This window comes from Apodemus sylvaticus, chromosome 11 (assembly GCF_947179515.1).
Source record: "Apodemus sylvaticus chromosome 11, mApoSyl1.1, whole genome shotgun sequence".
Lineage (NCBI taxonomy): Eukaryota > Metazoa > Chordata > Mammalia > Rodentia > Muridae > Apodemus > Apodemus sylvaticus.
In genome coordinates, this window is record NC_067482.1 from 23,578,234 (window position 1) to 23,596,745 (window position 18,512).

General features: G+C 39.0%; 1 protein-coding gene across 1 annotated transcript; it reads left to right on the forward strand.

Annotated features, from left to right (window-relative positions):
• The first annotated feature begins 1,669 nt into the window (after nt 1-1,669).
• LOC127696728 (transmembrane protease serine 11B-like protein) lies at nt 1,670-12,086 on the forward strand. The gene is made up of 9 exons (XM_052199691.1): nt 1,670-1,823; nt 5,250-5,368; nt 5,459-5,526; nt 6,746-6,906; nt 7,542-7,580; nt 9,098-9,272; nt 10,256-10,515; nt 10,979-11,121; nt 11,925-12,086. Exons 1-9 carry the CDS (start codon nt 1,670-1,672, stop codon nt 12,084-12,086), a joined length of 1,281 nt encoding a protein of 426 aa, XP_052055651.1.
• The last annotated feature ends 6,426 nt before the right edge of the window (nt 12,087-18,512 follow it).

The window sequence follows — 18,512 nt, forward strand, 5'->3', positions numbered from 1 at the left end:
ATATCCTTTCCCTTTGTTAATGGAGTTCCCAAGTTCTGGCAAATATTTGTAGTCTGTAAACTTTCTCAAATGGTTCATTTTCTCCTCTTCTCTATACCACCACCCAATTTCCCATTGTTCTGTTCCCAGGGATTATAATACAATAGTGTCAGCTCTGGCTGTCCACACCTGTCATCTTCCTCTTCTTTCAGTTATGGTCATGGATACTGCCTGCTGGCATTTTTCTTCCCAAGCAGTCTAAGCTCTAATGTTAGTAAATTTAAGAGAATAAAAATACAAGTCCTAATCAGTCTGTATCCTTTTTTTTATTAAATATTTTTATTTTCTATATTCTTTGTTTACATTGCAAATGATTTCCCTTTTCCCAGATCCCCCCTCCCCATATGTCCCATAAACCTTCTTCTCTCCATCCATTCTCCAATCACCACACTCCTTTTTCTCTGTCCTTATATTCCCCTCCAATGCTAGATCAATCCTTTCCAGGATCAGGACCCTCTCCATACTTCTTCATGGGAGTCATTTGTTATGCGATTTGTGCCTTGGGTATTCAGAGCTTCTGGGCTAATTAATATCCACTTATCAGAGACTGCATTCCATGTGTATTCTTTTGTGATTGGGTTACCTCACTTAGGATGATATTTTCCAGATCAAACCATTTGCCTAAAGATTTTGTGAATTCATTGTTTCTAATTGCTGAGTAGTATTCCATTGTGTAAATATACCACATTTTCTGTATCCATTCCTCCTTTGAGGGACATCTTTGCTAGCTTTATCTAATTGTTGACCTACCTGTTTTCTTTCTTTTTTTCTGATAAATTCCTGAAGATTCTAATGTCAACTCACTCCATGCTTTCAACCATATAGGTTGTCATAAGACATAACGTGTAGATCTATTGTTACATGCTTTTGTAGAAAAGATTTACCTAAACCCCAACAATAAGCTAAAAAGATGGATAGACTCTGCTCTCCCCTAGTATAGAACTTGACATTTTTACGTGTAGTATATATATCATAATATATATTATGCACCATAATAATATTGGTGCATAATCATATTTCAAAGTGTTTAGACAGTCTTAGCCATAAAATTTTTTCTAAGGTATTTCTCTTCTTCCCTCCTGTCTGGACCGACATCTTTCCTGATGGGCATGAACTCATTGATAATGGGAAAGAAATGGATCTCATGCATATTAGATATAATAACAGCAACCATATTCTGGAAAAATGCTTTTATAGTGCAGATACAGGAAAAAAAGAAAAATTTCATAGTGTAACATTTAAGGAAAGCACTTTTTATCTTCCCCCTCCATTTTCTTTAAAATTTTTACTATGTTTCATTATGTGTGTGTGCATGAGCATATGTGCGTGTATGTGTGTGTATGTGTGTGTGTGTATGTGTGTGTGTGTATGTGTGTGTGTGTGTGCGCAAGTGCATGTTCACACCATGTTATATAAGTGCATACTGAGACCACAAGACTCAGCTCTCTCCTTCCACCATGTGGATTCCTGAGACAAAACTCAAGTCCTGAGGCTCAGCAGGAAAAGACTTTTACCTGCTGAGCCATCTTACTGACCTCTTGACCCCATTCTTCTTTGTCTTTTAATACTTCTGTACCTAATTGTGATGCTTTTATAGGCATCAAGAGTAAATTAATACAGAGAAATATGCATGCTTTATGAAATGTTTTTCCTTTCTTCTGTTTGCAGACCAGTCGTAGCACCTCGCAAGTCTTTCCCGCTATGGCTAGTCGTGCTCGGTGTGCTTGGAGTGCTGGCAGTCCTTGGGTTAATCATTGGACTCTTAGTTCACTTTCTGGCAGTAGGTTGGTATGCATTTGCATTAATTTCTCTTTGATGCACTGTTTATTTCAATTTCTGTGAGATATAAAGAAGCAATTGCAATATATAAATTATCTCCTACTACTGGGGACCCCTGGACCTGTAAGAAAGTATCCCTAGCATTTGTAAGTGTTTTACTATGGAAACATTTCTACACACAGATATAAGAATGAATATCAGTTTAAACACAAATGAGCAGATAGCTGATAGACAAGCAAAAGAACTTATTCTACTATGTCGAATGTTTGTTACTGTGTGATTAAAGTTTTATAGTTGTATGTGAAGAAGAGAATTCAAGGGATATTGACATTTGAGTTAATTACTCATTAATAAGAAAGACAACATAGAAATCCTTCTTAAGAGATTAAAAATGTTGGACTTTTTTGTTGTTGCTGTTGTTGTTAAAATAGAAACATATCACTTTGCTTTATTCTTTTCTTACTCTATTCTATTTAGTCCTTCCTATGCCTCCCACTTTTATGATAGTCTCTCACTTATGATAGTCTCATTTTCTTTGATTATTATTGTTACACACACACACACACACACACACACACACACACACTGAAGTATGTAACTACAACCTGCCAAGTCTGTCTTTGTTGGTGGTACGTATATGGTTACCACTGTGTATTGGATGAGCAATAAAGGGGTTCATCCTTGAGAAAGGCTAATTCTCCCCCCTCCCAAGTGTCACTGGTTTGCTGCCTATAGTCCTTGTCCAGAGCTGGAGACCCATGAAAATGTCTTTGCGTTAACATGTCCAGTGACATTGACATTCTTCTTTCAGCCATTTCATCTTTTATTTCCTTTTATTGCAAATTGATGTTTTCCATCCTTTACATTCTGTTTACATTAGAAAACAATTGACACCTAATGGATAATAATAAAATAAAACAAAAAACAAAATAGGACAATAAAAATAAATAAGCAAGTAAGCAAAAGGTCAAAAAAAAAAAGCACAAGAAGTGTAGATAGATGCAGAGACACACACTATTATACTCACAGGAATCGCATAAAAACACAAAACCAGAAATCATAATTTATAAGCAAAGGGTCATTAGGGTTAAAAAAAAAGCCCCAAATTAACATTATGAGGCAAGGAACCTTCAGAGATACTACTGAGTTCATTTTGTGCTGTCCACCTTCTTCTGTGCATGTGGGCTAACCTTAAGAATATTTTGTTTCCCCAAAGAAATTCCCTTGGAGAAAACTAAATTTTCATTTGCAAGTGGTTATCACGTGAAGATAGCTGCTGGGTTAGGAATGGGGGCCCATGTGTCCACTTCTTTCAGCTCCAAGATCCCATCTGATGTAGACCCGTGCAGGTCTTGTATGATGCAGCCATTTCTAAGACTGCAGACTTCCAATATTATGGCTGTTACATTTCCATACCCTATTCCATGGTAGTCTCTTAGTGGTGACTGTAGTAGCTGTGATAAAGATATATGTATTCCAGCGGGTTTTCTGTAATGTTGATCTCTTTATTTTATCCAATTGTAGTTGTCTGTGACAGTCTCCATTCCCTGAAAAGAGAATCTTCTTTGATGGGGTCATCAATATGCTTGCTTGGTGTCTGGGGTTGCTCTATGTTGTACGCTCGCATCTGAAGATTTGGATCCATGGACATCAGATGAGAGAGAACATGGCGTGTGTCCTCCTAGGTCTTTCTGAGATGCCTCGCCCAGTATAATGCTTCCTAAGTCTATTCCTTTACCTGAAAATCTCACAACCTGACTTTTCTTTACAGTGTGAATAGTATCCCAGTGTACTCATGGACCACGTTGTTATTATGCATTCGTCGGTTGAAGGGCATTTAGGTTGTTTCCATTTCTGAGTTACTGCGAATGCAGTGATGACCATGGCTTTTCCAGGGTCTGTAGAGTAGGCTATGGAACCCTTTGGGCACATGCCCAGGAGTGCTCAATCTGGATCATGTGGTAGATTTGCTTTTTGAAGATTTTCCAAACTGATTTACAGAATTACCTGCACCAAGTTGCATTCCCAGCAGCAGGGAGGAGGGTTCCTTTTCCCTTCCAGCCTGGCCAGAATTTGGAGTCTGTTATTTTGTTAATATTTACCATTTTTACTGGGGATTGTCTTCTGACAACAGCAAATGTCTTTTGACATTATTTATATTATACAGAAGATTTGATATATATCAATTAGGTTAATATCTGGGAAAGTTGAGGAATGTAATGTAATGTATTATTTGTATGCCTTGGATTCAGATGATTGAATTTTTATCATTGGTTCTTCTTAATAGACTATAATATTAGGTTAGTTACTGTGAGACTATATTTTTCTCAAAAATTAGTATACTTCTTAAGATATTTCTATAGTATCATCTAGTAGTAATACCTAATGAATGGTAACTTTAAAAATCTGTAGTCTTGCAACTGGTTACTCAAGCAGAAGCCATTACAGAATATAGATCTTTCTGCCCTATTAGAAATGCTATTCTTAAGGCTGGGAGATTTGCTCAGCTGGTAAGGAACTTGCTTCCTATTTTAGTTTGGGATTTAGTGCTGTGATCAGACACTATGACCAAGGCAACTCTTGTAAGGGCAACATTTAATTGGGGCTGGCATACAGGTTCAGAGTTTCAGTCTATTATCATCAAGGCAGAAGCATGGCAGCTTCCAGGCAGACATGGTGCAGGAGGAGCTGAGAGTTCTACATTTTCATCTGAAGGCTGCTAGGGAAAGACTGGCTTCCAGGAAGCCAGGATAAGGGTCTTAAAGCCCACACCCACAGTGACATACACCTATTCCAGCAAAGCCACACCTATTTCAATAAGGCCACACCTCCAAACAGTGCCATTTCCTGGGCTGAGCTATACAAACTATCACATCTCCCAATTTGAAGAATGGGGTTAGTCTCCAGAACCTAAGCAAAGCCAGGTCCAGTAGTGCACATCTCTAATCATAGTACTCCTATGGGAAGATGGGAGGTTATACACTGCAGCAAACAAAAGAGACCCTGTCTCAAATAATGTAGAAGGAAAGGGCTGATCCCTGAGGATGTCCTCTGACCTTCACATGTGTGCAGTTGCACTTGCATGTCCCAACTCTCACACATAAACATGCATGTACACGTGTACATCCTACACAAATCATTCATGTGTATGGACACACATACATACAAAGATAAAAAGACGTTATTCTTCATTGTAGTTCTCTCTCTCTCTCTCTCTCACTCTCTTTCTCTCTCTGTTTTCCATTATTGGTTTTAAAACCATTTTCAATAATGCCAAGATGATTTACTCAGTTGTTCCAGAAATACTAATCATAAGGGGCACTCAATACCTAATGAACAAAAAACATCCTGCTTTATGTTATTACGCAATCTGTGTCTTGCTTTGAAATACATTTAATTTAAATAGTGCTTGGATCATCTTTCTCTCACAGAAGTCAAGATCTACTACTATCAAGGTAGTTTTAAAGTGCTGAATATTCCATATGACAGGAATTATGAAAGGGAGACATCACTAGAAAATAACTACCTCAGTAAAATCCTCGAGATTAAAGTAAGCTGAATTTTCTTGTATTTGTTACCTGCTTAAAGTATAAATATATTATTGAAACTTGATGTTGAGCTCTATGTTCTCTGTTAACAGATGGTTGATGCCTTTCAGAATTCTAACATTTACAAACAATATATCAACTCTCAGATCATCACATTGGTGTAAGTAACTATCATTAATCATCAGAAAAGGACATAAAGCCATCATATATATTATTGTACTTCAAGTGCTCCAGAGAGAATGAATCTAAAATCTTCTGATATGTAATAGCCATTGCCAAAGTTGACTAAGCATTGACACTATCATACATGTAAGCCTAATTGTTCAATATAACACCAAAGCAAAACTTGTGCTTATGTGGTTAAGTCATTAGGTTTAAGGGAACTGTTTGATGGTTCTCAAGTCAAATATTTGATGATCCTGTTAGTTTTATTAATAAGTACAAAAATACAGATTCTATTTTCTTCTGTCTTTCTATTTGAAAGTCAGTTGAAAGTCTTTTGAAACTGTTCTAAGGGTTCTTCTTAAATGGAGTAGAATCACATATGTACCAGGCTTTGATGCCACAAAAGGTGTTCACTCACTATTAAAAAAAACCTGAAGTGTTCCCTGCACATGAGACTAAGTAGCAAAGTGTAAGGGGGAACCCCAGAATAGTGGCAGTACAATATGAGCCTAGAATTTATAGTTCAATGGCCCCAGAACCTTAAAAGAGTCACATGACCAGGTCAATTTCTGTGTTATGAAATATCAGTGACAACAGTTTTCTTATCTTCGTCATAGACTTGTATGCAAACTCAAAAGATAATACACATTGGAAAATTTCAGTTTGATGATGAAATAGAAATAAAAGTACTTTAATGTCCATTGTATATTAATGTTTTCTTGAACTTTTTACTAACTCTTTAATTAAAAATATGTGTAACTCCTCCAAATGCCTCTTGTAAAAAAATGTTTTATGTTTTCTGCCTTATTTGTTATAGTCCTTTTCACACATACCTTATCTCTCATAAAAGTCTGAAAATTCCTAGAGGGTAGGAACTGTGCCTTAGTCATAACTCAGTGAAATTCAGCAAAGTTGTACATCTATAGCAATTGCTAACAAGTGATTGTTGAATGCAGAGCTATGACTCAGTACTTTGTTGATCATCCTTCATTGGCACCTCAGGCTAGTTCTGTTTCTAAAAGGTATATAGAACCTCATGTCCTCCAAAATGCGCTGTGCATCTTCAGCTGACACACACATGTAAACATATGGCAGACTAAAAGCTTCATCTAAAGTGATGTTATTGCATATAAAGAGGGAACAGAATCAAGATAAGAAACTAAAGAAGGAAATGTGAGTTTTAACACTGTCTGAAAACTTTATATTGCCTCCAGTCCTGAAAACAACACTGTGACAGCACATATATGGCTGGTGTTTAAGGACTCCTGGTCAAACAAGAAAAACCTAAGAAGGAGAATTGAAAGCATCTTACATCAGATACTGGAGAACAATTCAGGGCCCCTGACTACAGATCCTGGGTCTCTGAAGCTCATGGGTAAGCACACCTATTGGGTGAGCACAATGCCACTTTATCATTTTGTGCCCAGGACATGTCATAAACACCAAGTATAAAGACTATCTTCAGTATAATTTTAAATGAATACTATCATAGAACAGAGAAAATTCATTCTTTCATTCCTTTCCTAGTAATGATACATTTTGTGGTTACTTAGAACAAAAAGAGACGGCTCCTTATTCTACACTAGATATTAATACATTTAGCAAACATTGTAAGTGATGATGTGTTTTGTTTGTATTTCACTGATGTATACAAATTAACATTAGATTTGCACTTTTAATACTTGTTACTTTTTAGTAGTTCTTTTTATATAAGGACATGAGTCAGATTCATTTATGGCACTTAAGAGAAGATAGTCCTGATTTTTGATATTAGATGATGTTAATGAAAATATTAGCCCCAGTTAATGAAAATATAATTTCTCAAGTGGAAGTACGAAGAGGGCACTTTAATACAATATGCTCAAAATGTAGCAGAAGAAAAATTCCAACAAGCTAATTCTTTCCTTTCTATGATACTTTGTTCTGGATGCCCAATCACTCCTGGTCTGTGGGAAATGTTATCTCTACTGCCCAGCTTAAATTTACTGTGGATTTTTGGTTCTATTTCAGAAATCAGTAAGGTTGATGCTGAGAAGATTATCAACAACCGTAAGTTCAAATCACTTTGCAGTGAAATATGACGCAATATTGACAACAGTCAAAATTGTTACAGCAGGGAGCAGTGAATTTTACATGCAATAATAACTCACACAATCTTCAGAATGCCCCACAGAGGAGTTTGGTTAGAATAGCATCTCAGAAATGATGGCACAGAAGTGCAAAGAAGTGCAAAACTTAGGCTGGAGAGATGGCTCAGTGGTTAAGAGGACTGACTGCTCTTCCAGAGGTCCTGGGTTTAATTCCCAGCAACTACATAACGGCTCACAATTATCTGTAATGGGATCGGATGCCTCCTTCTGGTGTGTCTGAAAAGAGGAATAGTGTATTCATATATATAAACTAACTAAATAAATATTTTTTAAAAAGTGCAAAACTTGCCTGGATCCATCCAGCTCATAAATGGCAGGCTCAGTATTCAAATCCAGCAGTCTAGTGGCAAAGCCCATAGGTTACCCATGACTTTGCCTTCCCGAACTTACCTATTCTCCAAGGGTTAAAGATACTATGTGCTGGGCGGTGGTGGTGCATGCCTATAATCCCATCACTCTGGGAGGCAGAGGCAGGTGGATTTCTGAGTTCGAGGCCAGCCTGGTCTACAGAGTGAGTTCCAGGACAGCCAGGGCTATACAGAGAAACTCTGTCTCGGAAAAACAAAACAAAACAAAACAAAACAAAACAAAACAAAACAAAAAAAAACAATACTATGTGAGAGACTCTTGGGGGGCTGGAGAGATGGCTCAGGAGTTAAGAGCACTCATAGCTCTTCCAGAGGTCCTGAGTTTAATTCCCAGCAACCATGTGGTAACCACAACCATCTATAATGGGCATCTGATGCCCTCTTCTGGTGTGTCTGAAGACAGGGACAGTTTACCCATATACATGAAATAAGTTAATCTTTCTTTGTTTCTTTCTTTGTTTCTTTCTTTCTTTGTTTGTTTCTTTCTTTGTTTCTTCCTTCCTTCCTTCCTTCCTTCCTTCCTTCCTTCCTTCCTTCCTTCCTTTCTAAGAAAGTCCTCACAGAGAGAGAAGAGAGAGAGAGAGAGACAGAGAGAGAGAGAGACAGAGAGAGAGAGACAGAGAGAGAGAGATAGAGAGACAGAGAGACAGAGAGACAGAGAGAGAGAGAGACAGAGAGAGAGAGACAGAGAGAGACAGAGAGAGAGAGATAGAGAGACAGAGAGACAGAGAGACAGAGAGACAGAGAGACAGAGAGACAGAGACAGTGAGACAGAGAGACAGAGAGACAGAGAGACAGTGAGACAGGGACAGAGAGACAGACAGACAGTGAGACAGGGACAGAGAGACAGACAGTGAGACAGGGACAGAGAGAGACTCTTGGGGCTGCTGCTTCTCCCCGTATGGATGATTCTATTTCTCTCTAGCGCTGGATGTTGACAGCATCAGATATAACAAAGCAGAACTGCTGAAAACCCAGTCCACTTTCTGCATTGTCACACAAAAATATCTTTCTATTCTTAATGAAATCAAACCGACCACCTCTGAAGGCTGCGGGAGACGACCAAGAATGTCTGCAACCTATGACAGGATCACGGGAGGTTCCACTGCTCACCAGGGAGAGTGGCCCTGGCAGGCGAGTCTCAGGGTGAATGGCAGACACTACTGTGGGGCGTCCCTAATTGGTGAAAGGTTTCTGCTGACAGCAGCTCATTGCTTCCAAAGGTAATATCATCATGTTCTCTAAGGCTAGGGAAACCCAAGGAGCTGGACAGCTCTTGTCATAGGCGAATGGTCTTCCATCCTCACAAGTGTCCTGGTTTGAAAAGCAAATCACTGAGAACCCTATCGCAGCCTTTCTCACTTTACTAATTAAAAATAGGAAGAGCCATTAGGTTTTTTTTATTGATTTATACACCATCCATTTTTGATATACTTTTTTCTTATATGAGTCCTAGTTCCTCATCACTGTATACTTCAGACGCTAAACCACCTGCAGTTGTTAAAATTCTACATTGCATCTCTTCTCTTCCTCCATCCCATCACACACCTACCCAACATTTAAGCAAATATGACTCAGTCTAAAATGCTGTTTTCTCTAAAAGTAGAAATTTCCTTTTTCTTAAGCATGGAGTTGTATGTCCCCCTATTTAGTAGTCTCATTAAGTACATGGGTAGACATTAAGCATTTATAATTACCTGTCTGTATGCCCAACTTGCATTAAATTTAAGCTTTTAAAAAGCATATACTATATCAGTCTATTGAGTGTACAATGAAGAGATTAAAAAAAGATGTTTTAAAAATGAATTTAAATATCAAATTATATGGAGTTGGAGAGATGTATTGGCAGTTAAGATTACTTGCAGAGGAACTGGGTTTGCTTCCTAGGACCCATATGGCCACTCCTAGTTGTCCATAACTACAGTCACAGGGGATACAACACCGTCTTCTCACCTCCAGGTTCAAGATATGCATGTTGTGCATAGACATACATACATGCAAGCAGAGCAGTACATACAAAATAAGTAAGAAAAATGAAAAATCAGATATCATTGCAATGGGCAATAATGCAAGGGAATATTGATGTCATAAAAGTTAGTGGTGAATGTTGCTTTGTGCTATAAAATGTATTATGTCTGTCACCTAAAAATAAGTACAAAAATATGTGGGTTTTTTTTTTTTGTTGTTGTTGTTGTTGTGCCCACAGGACAAATGATCCAAAAAACTTAACCGTTAGCTTTGGCACTCGAGTAACTCCAGCCTACATGCAGCATTATGTTGAAGAAATCATTATCCACGAGGATTATGTTAAGGGGGAACATCACGATGACGTGGCAGTTGTAAAGCTCACTGAAAAGGTTTCGTTCAGGAATGATGTACATCGGGTTTGTCTTCCGGAAGCCACACAGATTTTTCCACCAGGTGAAGGAGTCGTCGTTACGGGCTGGGGATCACTTTCGTACAACGGTGAGTTGAATGGCCAAGTACAACGTGAGAGAACCAAGGGCAACGTGATCATGCAACAATCTGAGTACTGCATGGAAGGCACCATTTTATCTCTGGGTGTCCAATCCCTTCAGGCCATCTCTCAGGGACTATTGCACAGGACCTTTGCAAACTGCTTTGGTTGGAAATATCCACAGGATGCCAGTTTAGGTATAGAAATTCTCTGTCCTGAAGAAACTAATAGAAAAGGGTCTGGACCAATTATGAAGGAAGGGAAAAAATTTTGACAACACTTGAAAGGTGTTTCTAATGAATATTTTGAACACTGTTTTCATTAGTTTGGGGGAGAGAGAAGTGGGTGTGTTCATTCTAAAAAAATAAAAGGCAAGAGTTAATAAAGGTTCATACGCATGGAGGCCTAAAGTAATATCCATTCTGATCAGGTTCTCGGAAGCTGTTTGACTGACATGTTGGTTTCCTTTAGGCAAATCCCCACTGTTACTTCAGAAAGCATCCATTAAAATTATTGACACAAATACTTGCAATTCTGAAGAAACTTATGGAGGCAGAATAAAGGACACAATGCTGTGCGCTGGCTACTTGGAAGGCAATATTGATGCTTGCCAGGTAGGTCTGGAAACCATTCATAAGGAACCCAGAGTGGATGAACAACTGCCGTCCTTTTGTGAAGTTCATAACTAAGGAGACTATTCTGCTCTTCACTTAGGAGTGCTTTGGCATTCCTGTCAGCCACAGTTTATAGTGATTATTGCCCACAGGTAGCCTAGGCTTATAAGTGTTTAATAAACACTGATGATATATTTTCTCTGAGTTGAGTTCTGTCCTCGGTCATTCACAAGTATTAATTCATTTAATTCTCATGAGAACTGTATGATGTAAGTACTATTATTCTCATTTCATACATAAGATAATGGAGGCAGAGGAACATTCTGTGCTGTATTACAACAGAACTAGGATGTGGTAGAAATGTGCACAATTCTGGGATGTTCCAAATTACAATGTATCCTCTTAAGTGTAGATCAGAAAAGTTAAGTCTAGAAGGTATTTGGGCCATCCCCGAATTACTCTTATTTTATCTCTCTCATGCCTAAAGTTCTGGCTATTTTTCTCAGCTACAAAAGTCTGAATTTTAAACACACTCAAATGCATTCCCTAAAATCTTTCTCAAGGACTAGCTTGTAACTTCTTAGATCATACATTCAAATTCTCATACTCACAAAAGAGGAGCAGGGAATACATTTGGCCAGTATTAATGGTGGTGAGGGATGTACAGGGATTTAAATCACACACCTCTCCACCATCGCTATGGAGCATCAATAATTCACAACTTTATCTGCAACATCTTTGCCTGTGGCTAAATTGTCTAAGAGGAACTTGTCAAAATGATAAATGGTCTTTGTTTTCTTTAGGGTGACTCTGGAGGACCACTAGTTCATCCCAATTCTCGAGATATTTGGTACCTTGTTGGGATAGTGAGCTGGGGACATGAATGTGGCAGAGTCAACAAGCCAGGAGTCTATATGAAAGTAACTTCCTACCGTGGCTGGATTGCCTCCAAGACGGGTATCTAGTAGACAAGCATCTTCTAATAATGGATGCAGATTATACTGCCTGCTACTCTATCATTGCACATGCATTTCTTTACTTTTTCCCATTGTATATATATATGTGTGTGTGTCTATGTGTGTTTTTGCATATGTATGGGTAAATGTGTTTGTGTTCATATATGTAAGTATGCCTGTAAGTAGATGCATAAGTTGATGTTAAGAATCATCCTCAATAATATCAATGAGACAGGGCTTGGTCAAACCAAGAGCTATCAGACATATACTGTCTCACTAGCCAGGTTGCTGTTAGAACCACCGATCTCTGTCTTATAAGGATGGACGTACAGACAGGCTTCTATGCCCACCCGGTATTTATGAGCCACTTCCATTCCTTAGGCTCTCATGGTTAATCACTGAGCAAGCCTCCAGCTCATTTTAAACATTACTATTTTGGGTGTATGGGTGGTTTTTCTTTTCCTGAACCACATACATGCCTAGGAGTCAGAAGAGGGTGCTGTATCCTCTGGGACTGGAGTTACAGACCATGTGAGCCACCCTATCGGTGCTGGGAATTGAACCAGGCCTATTGGAAGAACAGCCAGGCCTCTTAACCATGGAGTCATTCCCACTCAATACTATACATGATTTTTAAATGTGTGTAATGGTTATTTTGAGAGAATTATAGCCCAGAGGGAATATTTGTAAACTTTTAAGCAAACTAAACAAGACAAAATTAGAGACCTTGAGTTTCTTGGTTCAGGAAGCCCTTAGTCAAGAAAGCACTCCCACCAAAATACTGGTAAAATGCTATTCGTGCCCTGGTTTATCAGCCTACAAGATTGCTATTTCAGTACACAAAGTTCTTAGGTTTTATCCTATAGACTTTGTAATTATGGAAGCATGGTGTTGACTGGTGATTTATCAGACTGTATGAGGGGAGAGAAGTAGCCTCCCAAAGGCTGGGTTGGGAAACACTTGATCTATTTTCATGTTAGAGCTTTGTGGAAGGTTGTCATGGTGACCTGATCTACTCTGAAGACAGGTATTGAATTACAACCTCTTGTTACTGAGGCATTGACCAGGTCTGCAATCATTCTGAGTTTCTCACTACCAATAAAACTAGACACATTTTAAATTACAGAGAATAAGTACAGCAATTCTTCAGCATAGGTACAGATTTTTGTAGAAATTATGTGTAATATATTTTAAAAAAAATTATCTGACATCGATAAAATGTATGGTGTATCCTAATTAGTGCAAAGGAAGATCTTCATATTCAGTAACAGTTTGATTGATTGATTGCATGTTTACTTAATAGATGTACTATCAGGTAGGCTAGCTTTTCTTTCCTCTCGTGGGGGATGAGGTCAGTGTTTCTATTCTCACTTGAAAGTGAGCACATTAGCCTGTATTGGAGTCTTCCTGCCTGCAGAGCTTCCGAATGTGGTTTCTCATCTTCCTGATGAGTTTCAGCTCTCCTAATTGATCTAACACATGACTCTTCAAGAAGCTGCAGAAGTGGGTGTCAGAACCTTAGAGCCCAGAACATACAGATACCAAAGTCAGCTTCAGGTTCATCTCCAGAGCCTGGGAAGGCCACTGTTCTCCTTGAGATTAATCTGGTTATACATTCTCAATACATCCCAGGCATCATTCACACACACACACACACACACACACACACACACATCTGACAAATATATATACTTTTTTTCCCAATTCGAGTGTCCCATGGCCCCAAGATTTCCTGTGCTCACCATCCTGGTGGAAATAAGAAACTAGAGAGAGTCTGTAAGAAAGGCCTGGAGGGTGATGGAGATGAAATAATGTGATTCCCTGAGACAGTCACATACAGTGGCAATTTATGGGTTTTGGAAGAGAGATGAGGCAGGGACTAAGGTGTTTCCAGAAGCAGCAGTGGGACCAGGGAGAGAGTTACGATCATCAGAGACTGAAAGGAAGATAGATAGGCATGCTGTGTCTGTAGGGAGATGCTTTTTGAGGGAAAATATTAATATCTGGCCATCTGATGCCACAGTTCCTAGAATGAGCCCAGTGCATTTATATGAGGTACAAGTCTCTACAGTCAAGTGACTTCAATCTAGTAATCACTCTTGAAAAATAAAATTCTTAATTAGCATTTTCTGAAATCGTCATCTATTGACTTCAGAAGTCTTATAAGATTTTAAAATTTTATTTAAGGTTCAGCAACTTACACTGGCTTTAGAAGAAATTTTTTTCTTAAAAATACTGGGTAAGCAAATGGTTTTCCACTGTGCTTGTATATTTCTGGTCCTACAGGAGAAAATATTTTATCCATTTTTCTTTTTTCCTGAATATTGGTTTTATACTACCTGGTATTAACAATTTTCTATGTTGTCAAATATCTTGAGTGTGTATATATCATGCATAGCCACACAATGCACTTGTCATAAAGTTTAATAAATTAACCTCTTTGAACTAAGGATTGTTTTGGGTTTTTTTTTGCTTTTTTTGGGGGGAGGGATTGTTTTTTGGTGCTGGGATTGTGGGCTTATGTCACCATACTCAGGTTATAAATTTACTTTTAAGTGATAATTTTAGTTCTCTTATGTCACACAAAATTCCAGTTTCTTCAATTGCTCAAAGACCAATTCTCCTAAAGTAGCTTTGACATATTAAATTCCCATTAGTTATCTTGATACTTAATCTATTTCATTACAATTATTATCATATGATATTCATTGTCATTATAACAGAAAATTAAGAAATAATGTTTACTAATTGTTAAGTTCTTGCCATGTATCAAAAATTGTTTCTAAAGACTCTATCCCAAAGAATCCTCTGTCTAGTCTATAAAGAAAGCTTTTAACCTACCTTTACAGATAAAGAATCTGAAAGTGGTTAATAACTTTCCCCCAAAGTACAAAACAATGCCCACCCTGGCCCACTCCCACCAGTCACAGATGTCCTGATAAGGAAGTAGCTCTGACAAAAATTTTGAGCTGTTCATATTTTTTGTGTGTTCATTTGTTTTGATATGATTTTATTATTTGTTTGATTACTTGAGTTTTTCTTGATTTTAACTTTTTTTAAAAAATTATTTATGTATTCGCTTTACATCTCAATATCAGACTCCCCTTCTTCTCCTAGAACTCCTTCACAGAGGTCCTCCCCATACCCCCTTCCCCTCCTCCTCTGACAAGCAGAACCCACCAGAGTATCATGCTACCCCCTCCCAGGCACATCGAGTCACTTCAGGACTAGGCGCATCCTCTCCTACTGAGTCCAGATAAGGCAGCTCAGTTAGGGGAACTGAGCAAAAGACAAGCAACAGATTCAGGGGCATTCTTCCCTCCCTTCAGTTGTTGGGGGACCTGCATGAAGACCAAGTTACACATCTGTGACATATGTGCACTGGGGTGGGGTAGGGTTGGGTGAGGGTGTGAGTCTAGGTCCAGCCCATGCTCGCTCTATGGTTAGTGGACCAGTCTCTGGGAGCCTCCAAGGGTCCATGTTAGTTGACTCTATTGGTCTTCCTGTGGAGTCCCTGTCCTCTTTGGTCCATCAGTCCTTCCCCCAGCTCTTCCATAAGACTCCCCTATCTCGGTTCCATCTAATATTCGGCTGTGGGTCTGTGCATCTGTTTCCATTGGTTGCTGAGGGAGCTTTTCAGAGGACAGCTAGGTTCCTGTCTGCAACCATAACGGAGTATCATTAGTAGTGTCAGAACTATTTCTTATCCATAGGATGAGTCTCAATTTGGGCCAGTCATTGGTTGGGCGTTCCCTCTGTCTCTACTCCATCTTTGATTTTTTTTTCAAGAGTAAAAATTCCTTGTAGCTTTGGGTAATTCCAAATGGTATCAAAATCTACACAGGTAAATGACACCAACACCACTTTCTCCAAGCACATTTGTGTTGGTAGAAACATTGTATCTTTCTCACCTGAGCCCATATAGGAATGACCCATGTTTATGGAGGATTGTCTTAAGTTAGCTGGTGTGGGAAGAGACAGTAGACTGTGAGTAGCACCATCTCCTAGGCAGTGGATCATTAACTATGAAACAATGAATAGACAGAGCGAGCACGGGCAAGCAAGTTCGCATGTATTCATTCTTTGCTCTGTGTTCTTCACTGCAGATGTGATGTGAACAGCTGTGTTGTGTTTAAGTTAACCATTAAAGGTAAACATCACACTGCCGTTCTCAAGTTACATTCTCAGAATGTTTTCATTTATTCAAAACTGTTGAAAATCTCAAGGCGCTTTTTAAAACAATGTTTTTGTTTTTAAGTTTTAAAAAAAGCCTATCTCTTAATAGGAAACTGAATGTTAAAACTGGAAAACATTTAAAAGTTAAGTTAAACAGGACTGAGAAATGCCACAGGCATTATGGATAGTTGAAAAGCTACAGTTTTCAGGCCTAACCTAGTTCCTTAGAAAAATCCCTGGTATTAATTGCAAGTATAATGGAAAGAACAAAATGTATCCACATAGTGAACAGTCCAGAGCTCTGAAGACCAACCAGGATAAGTCACAAAAGTCACCATGCATTTCTAGAATGAAGAACAGAAGTCTGAAATAGATTTCACCGTGGCACAAAGATCAGTGTCTATTACTGGAAAGCTCAGTATTTCATTGAAGTGAATAGAGAAAGGAAAGACATAATAGGCGGAAAGGAGCACGGCTACTTAGACAGCTGTGACACTTCCAGATGAAATGCTCCTACAGCTAGGCCATGTAGGACGCCTCTTTCTGTATAAAAATATGAATTGGGCTAGAAGGAAAGATAGGAAAATGGTTTATTTTTATGGGGTTTATTCTGAAATTTATTCTAATGATATTAGTAATGCTTTATTATTTTCTCCAGCCTGTCATTATTTTTGATAAAGAGAATGGTTAAAGAGTGACTGTTAGGCTCTCCTAAGTCTCGGATCCTTAGCAGTAGCAGCTATTCCTGAAGATGCTAAACATATTTCATCCACACTAAGTGGCTCGAATCTGAAACACTTTGAAAAACTTTTTTTTTAATTTATTTTTTTATTGAATATCATCTTCATTTACATTGCCAATGGTAAAACCTCCCCTAAGACCCTCCAGCCCCTCTGCTTCCTCCTTCCCCCTGCCTCCATATATATACCTCTCCACCCAATACACTCCCTCCTCCCCCCCTCCCCCGCCTTGGTTTACCTTTGTTGGGGTCTCTGTTGAGCCTTTACATAACCAACACTGATGCCCAACAGGCCTTCCTCTGCCGGAACCATGTGTGCCCCTTGGTTGATGGTTCAGTCCTTGGTGCATCTGGGTGGCCGAAATCATTGTTCTTCCCACGGGACTGTAAACCCCTTCAGCACCTCTCCTCCCATCCTCCAGCTCCTCCATTTGGGACAACATGCCCAATCCAATGATTGTCTGCTAGCATCTGCCTCTGTATTTATAAGGCTCTGGCAGGGCCCCTCCGGAGACAACCACGGCATGCTCCTTTTGGTATACACTTATTGTCGTCCATAGTAGTGTCAGGGTTTGTTGACTGTTTATAGGATGAATCCCCAGGTAGGGGAGTCTCTGGGTGGCCTTTACTTAGAGCTGAAAGCCTGTAATAATATCTCTTTAAAATTTATTTATTCATTCATTTTTAATTTTTATTAGATATTTTCTTCACTTACATTTCAAGTGTTATCCCCTGGCTTGGCATTCCCCTACAGCTTGTGCATATTTCACAAAGATGCAATGAAATCTGTATTGAGCTTTTATGGACTAGATTATATTTTCTAAAACTAAGTGGCGTTTAAGTAAACGTATTAGCTTGAATTATTTTTCTACAAGTACATTCTTACAGGTGTTTAATCATTTCTCTGGCTTCAGGCTTCCGTATTTTTCTTGTACTGGTAGAACATGCCCAGGTCTTCTCATGTCCTACAGCAGAGGGCGCTGAAACCCAAGAATTAGGATTCAGGTTTTTTATTTTTTTATTTTATTTTTTTTTTCATTTTTTTAAATTGAATATCATCTTCATTTACATTGCCATGGTAAAACCTTTCTGATATCCCCCCTCCCCTAAAACCCTACCCCTTCTGCCTTCTCTCTCTCCCTGCCTCCAAATATATGCCCCTCCACCGGACTCACTTCCACCTCCCCCCCCTCAGTTTCCCTTTGTTGGGGCCTCTGTTGAGCCTTTACCTGACCAAGGACCATTCTTCCCACTGATGCCCAACAAGGCCTTCATCTGACACATTTTTGGCTGGAAACATGTGTGCCTCTTGGTTGATGGTTCAGTCCCTGGGAGTCTTGGGGCATCTGGGTGGCCGAATTCATTGTTCTTTCCATGGGGCTGTAAACCCCTTCAGCTCCTCTGGACCATCCTCTAGCTCCTCCATTGGGGACCCCATGCCCAGTCCACTAGTTGGTTGCTAGCATCTGCCTCTGTATGTGTAAGGTTCTGGCAGGGCCCCTTTGGAGACAACCCTTCAG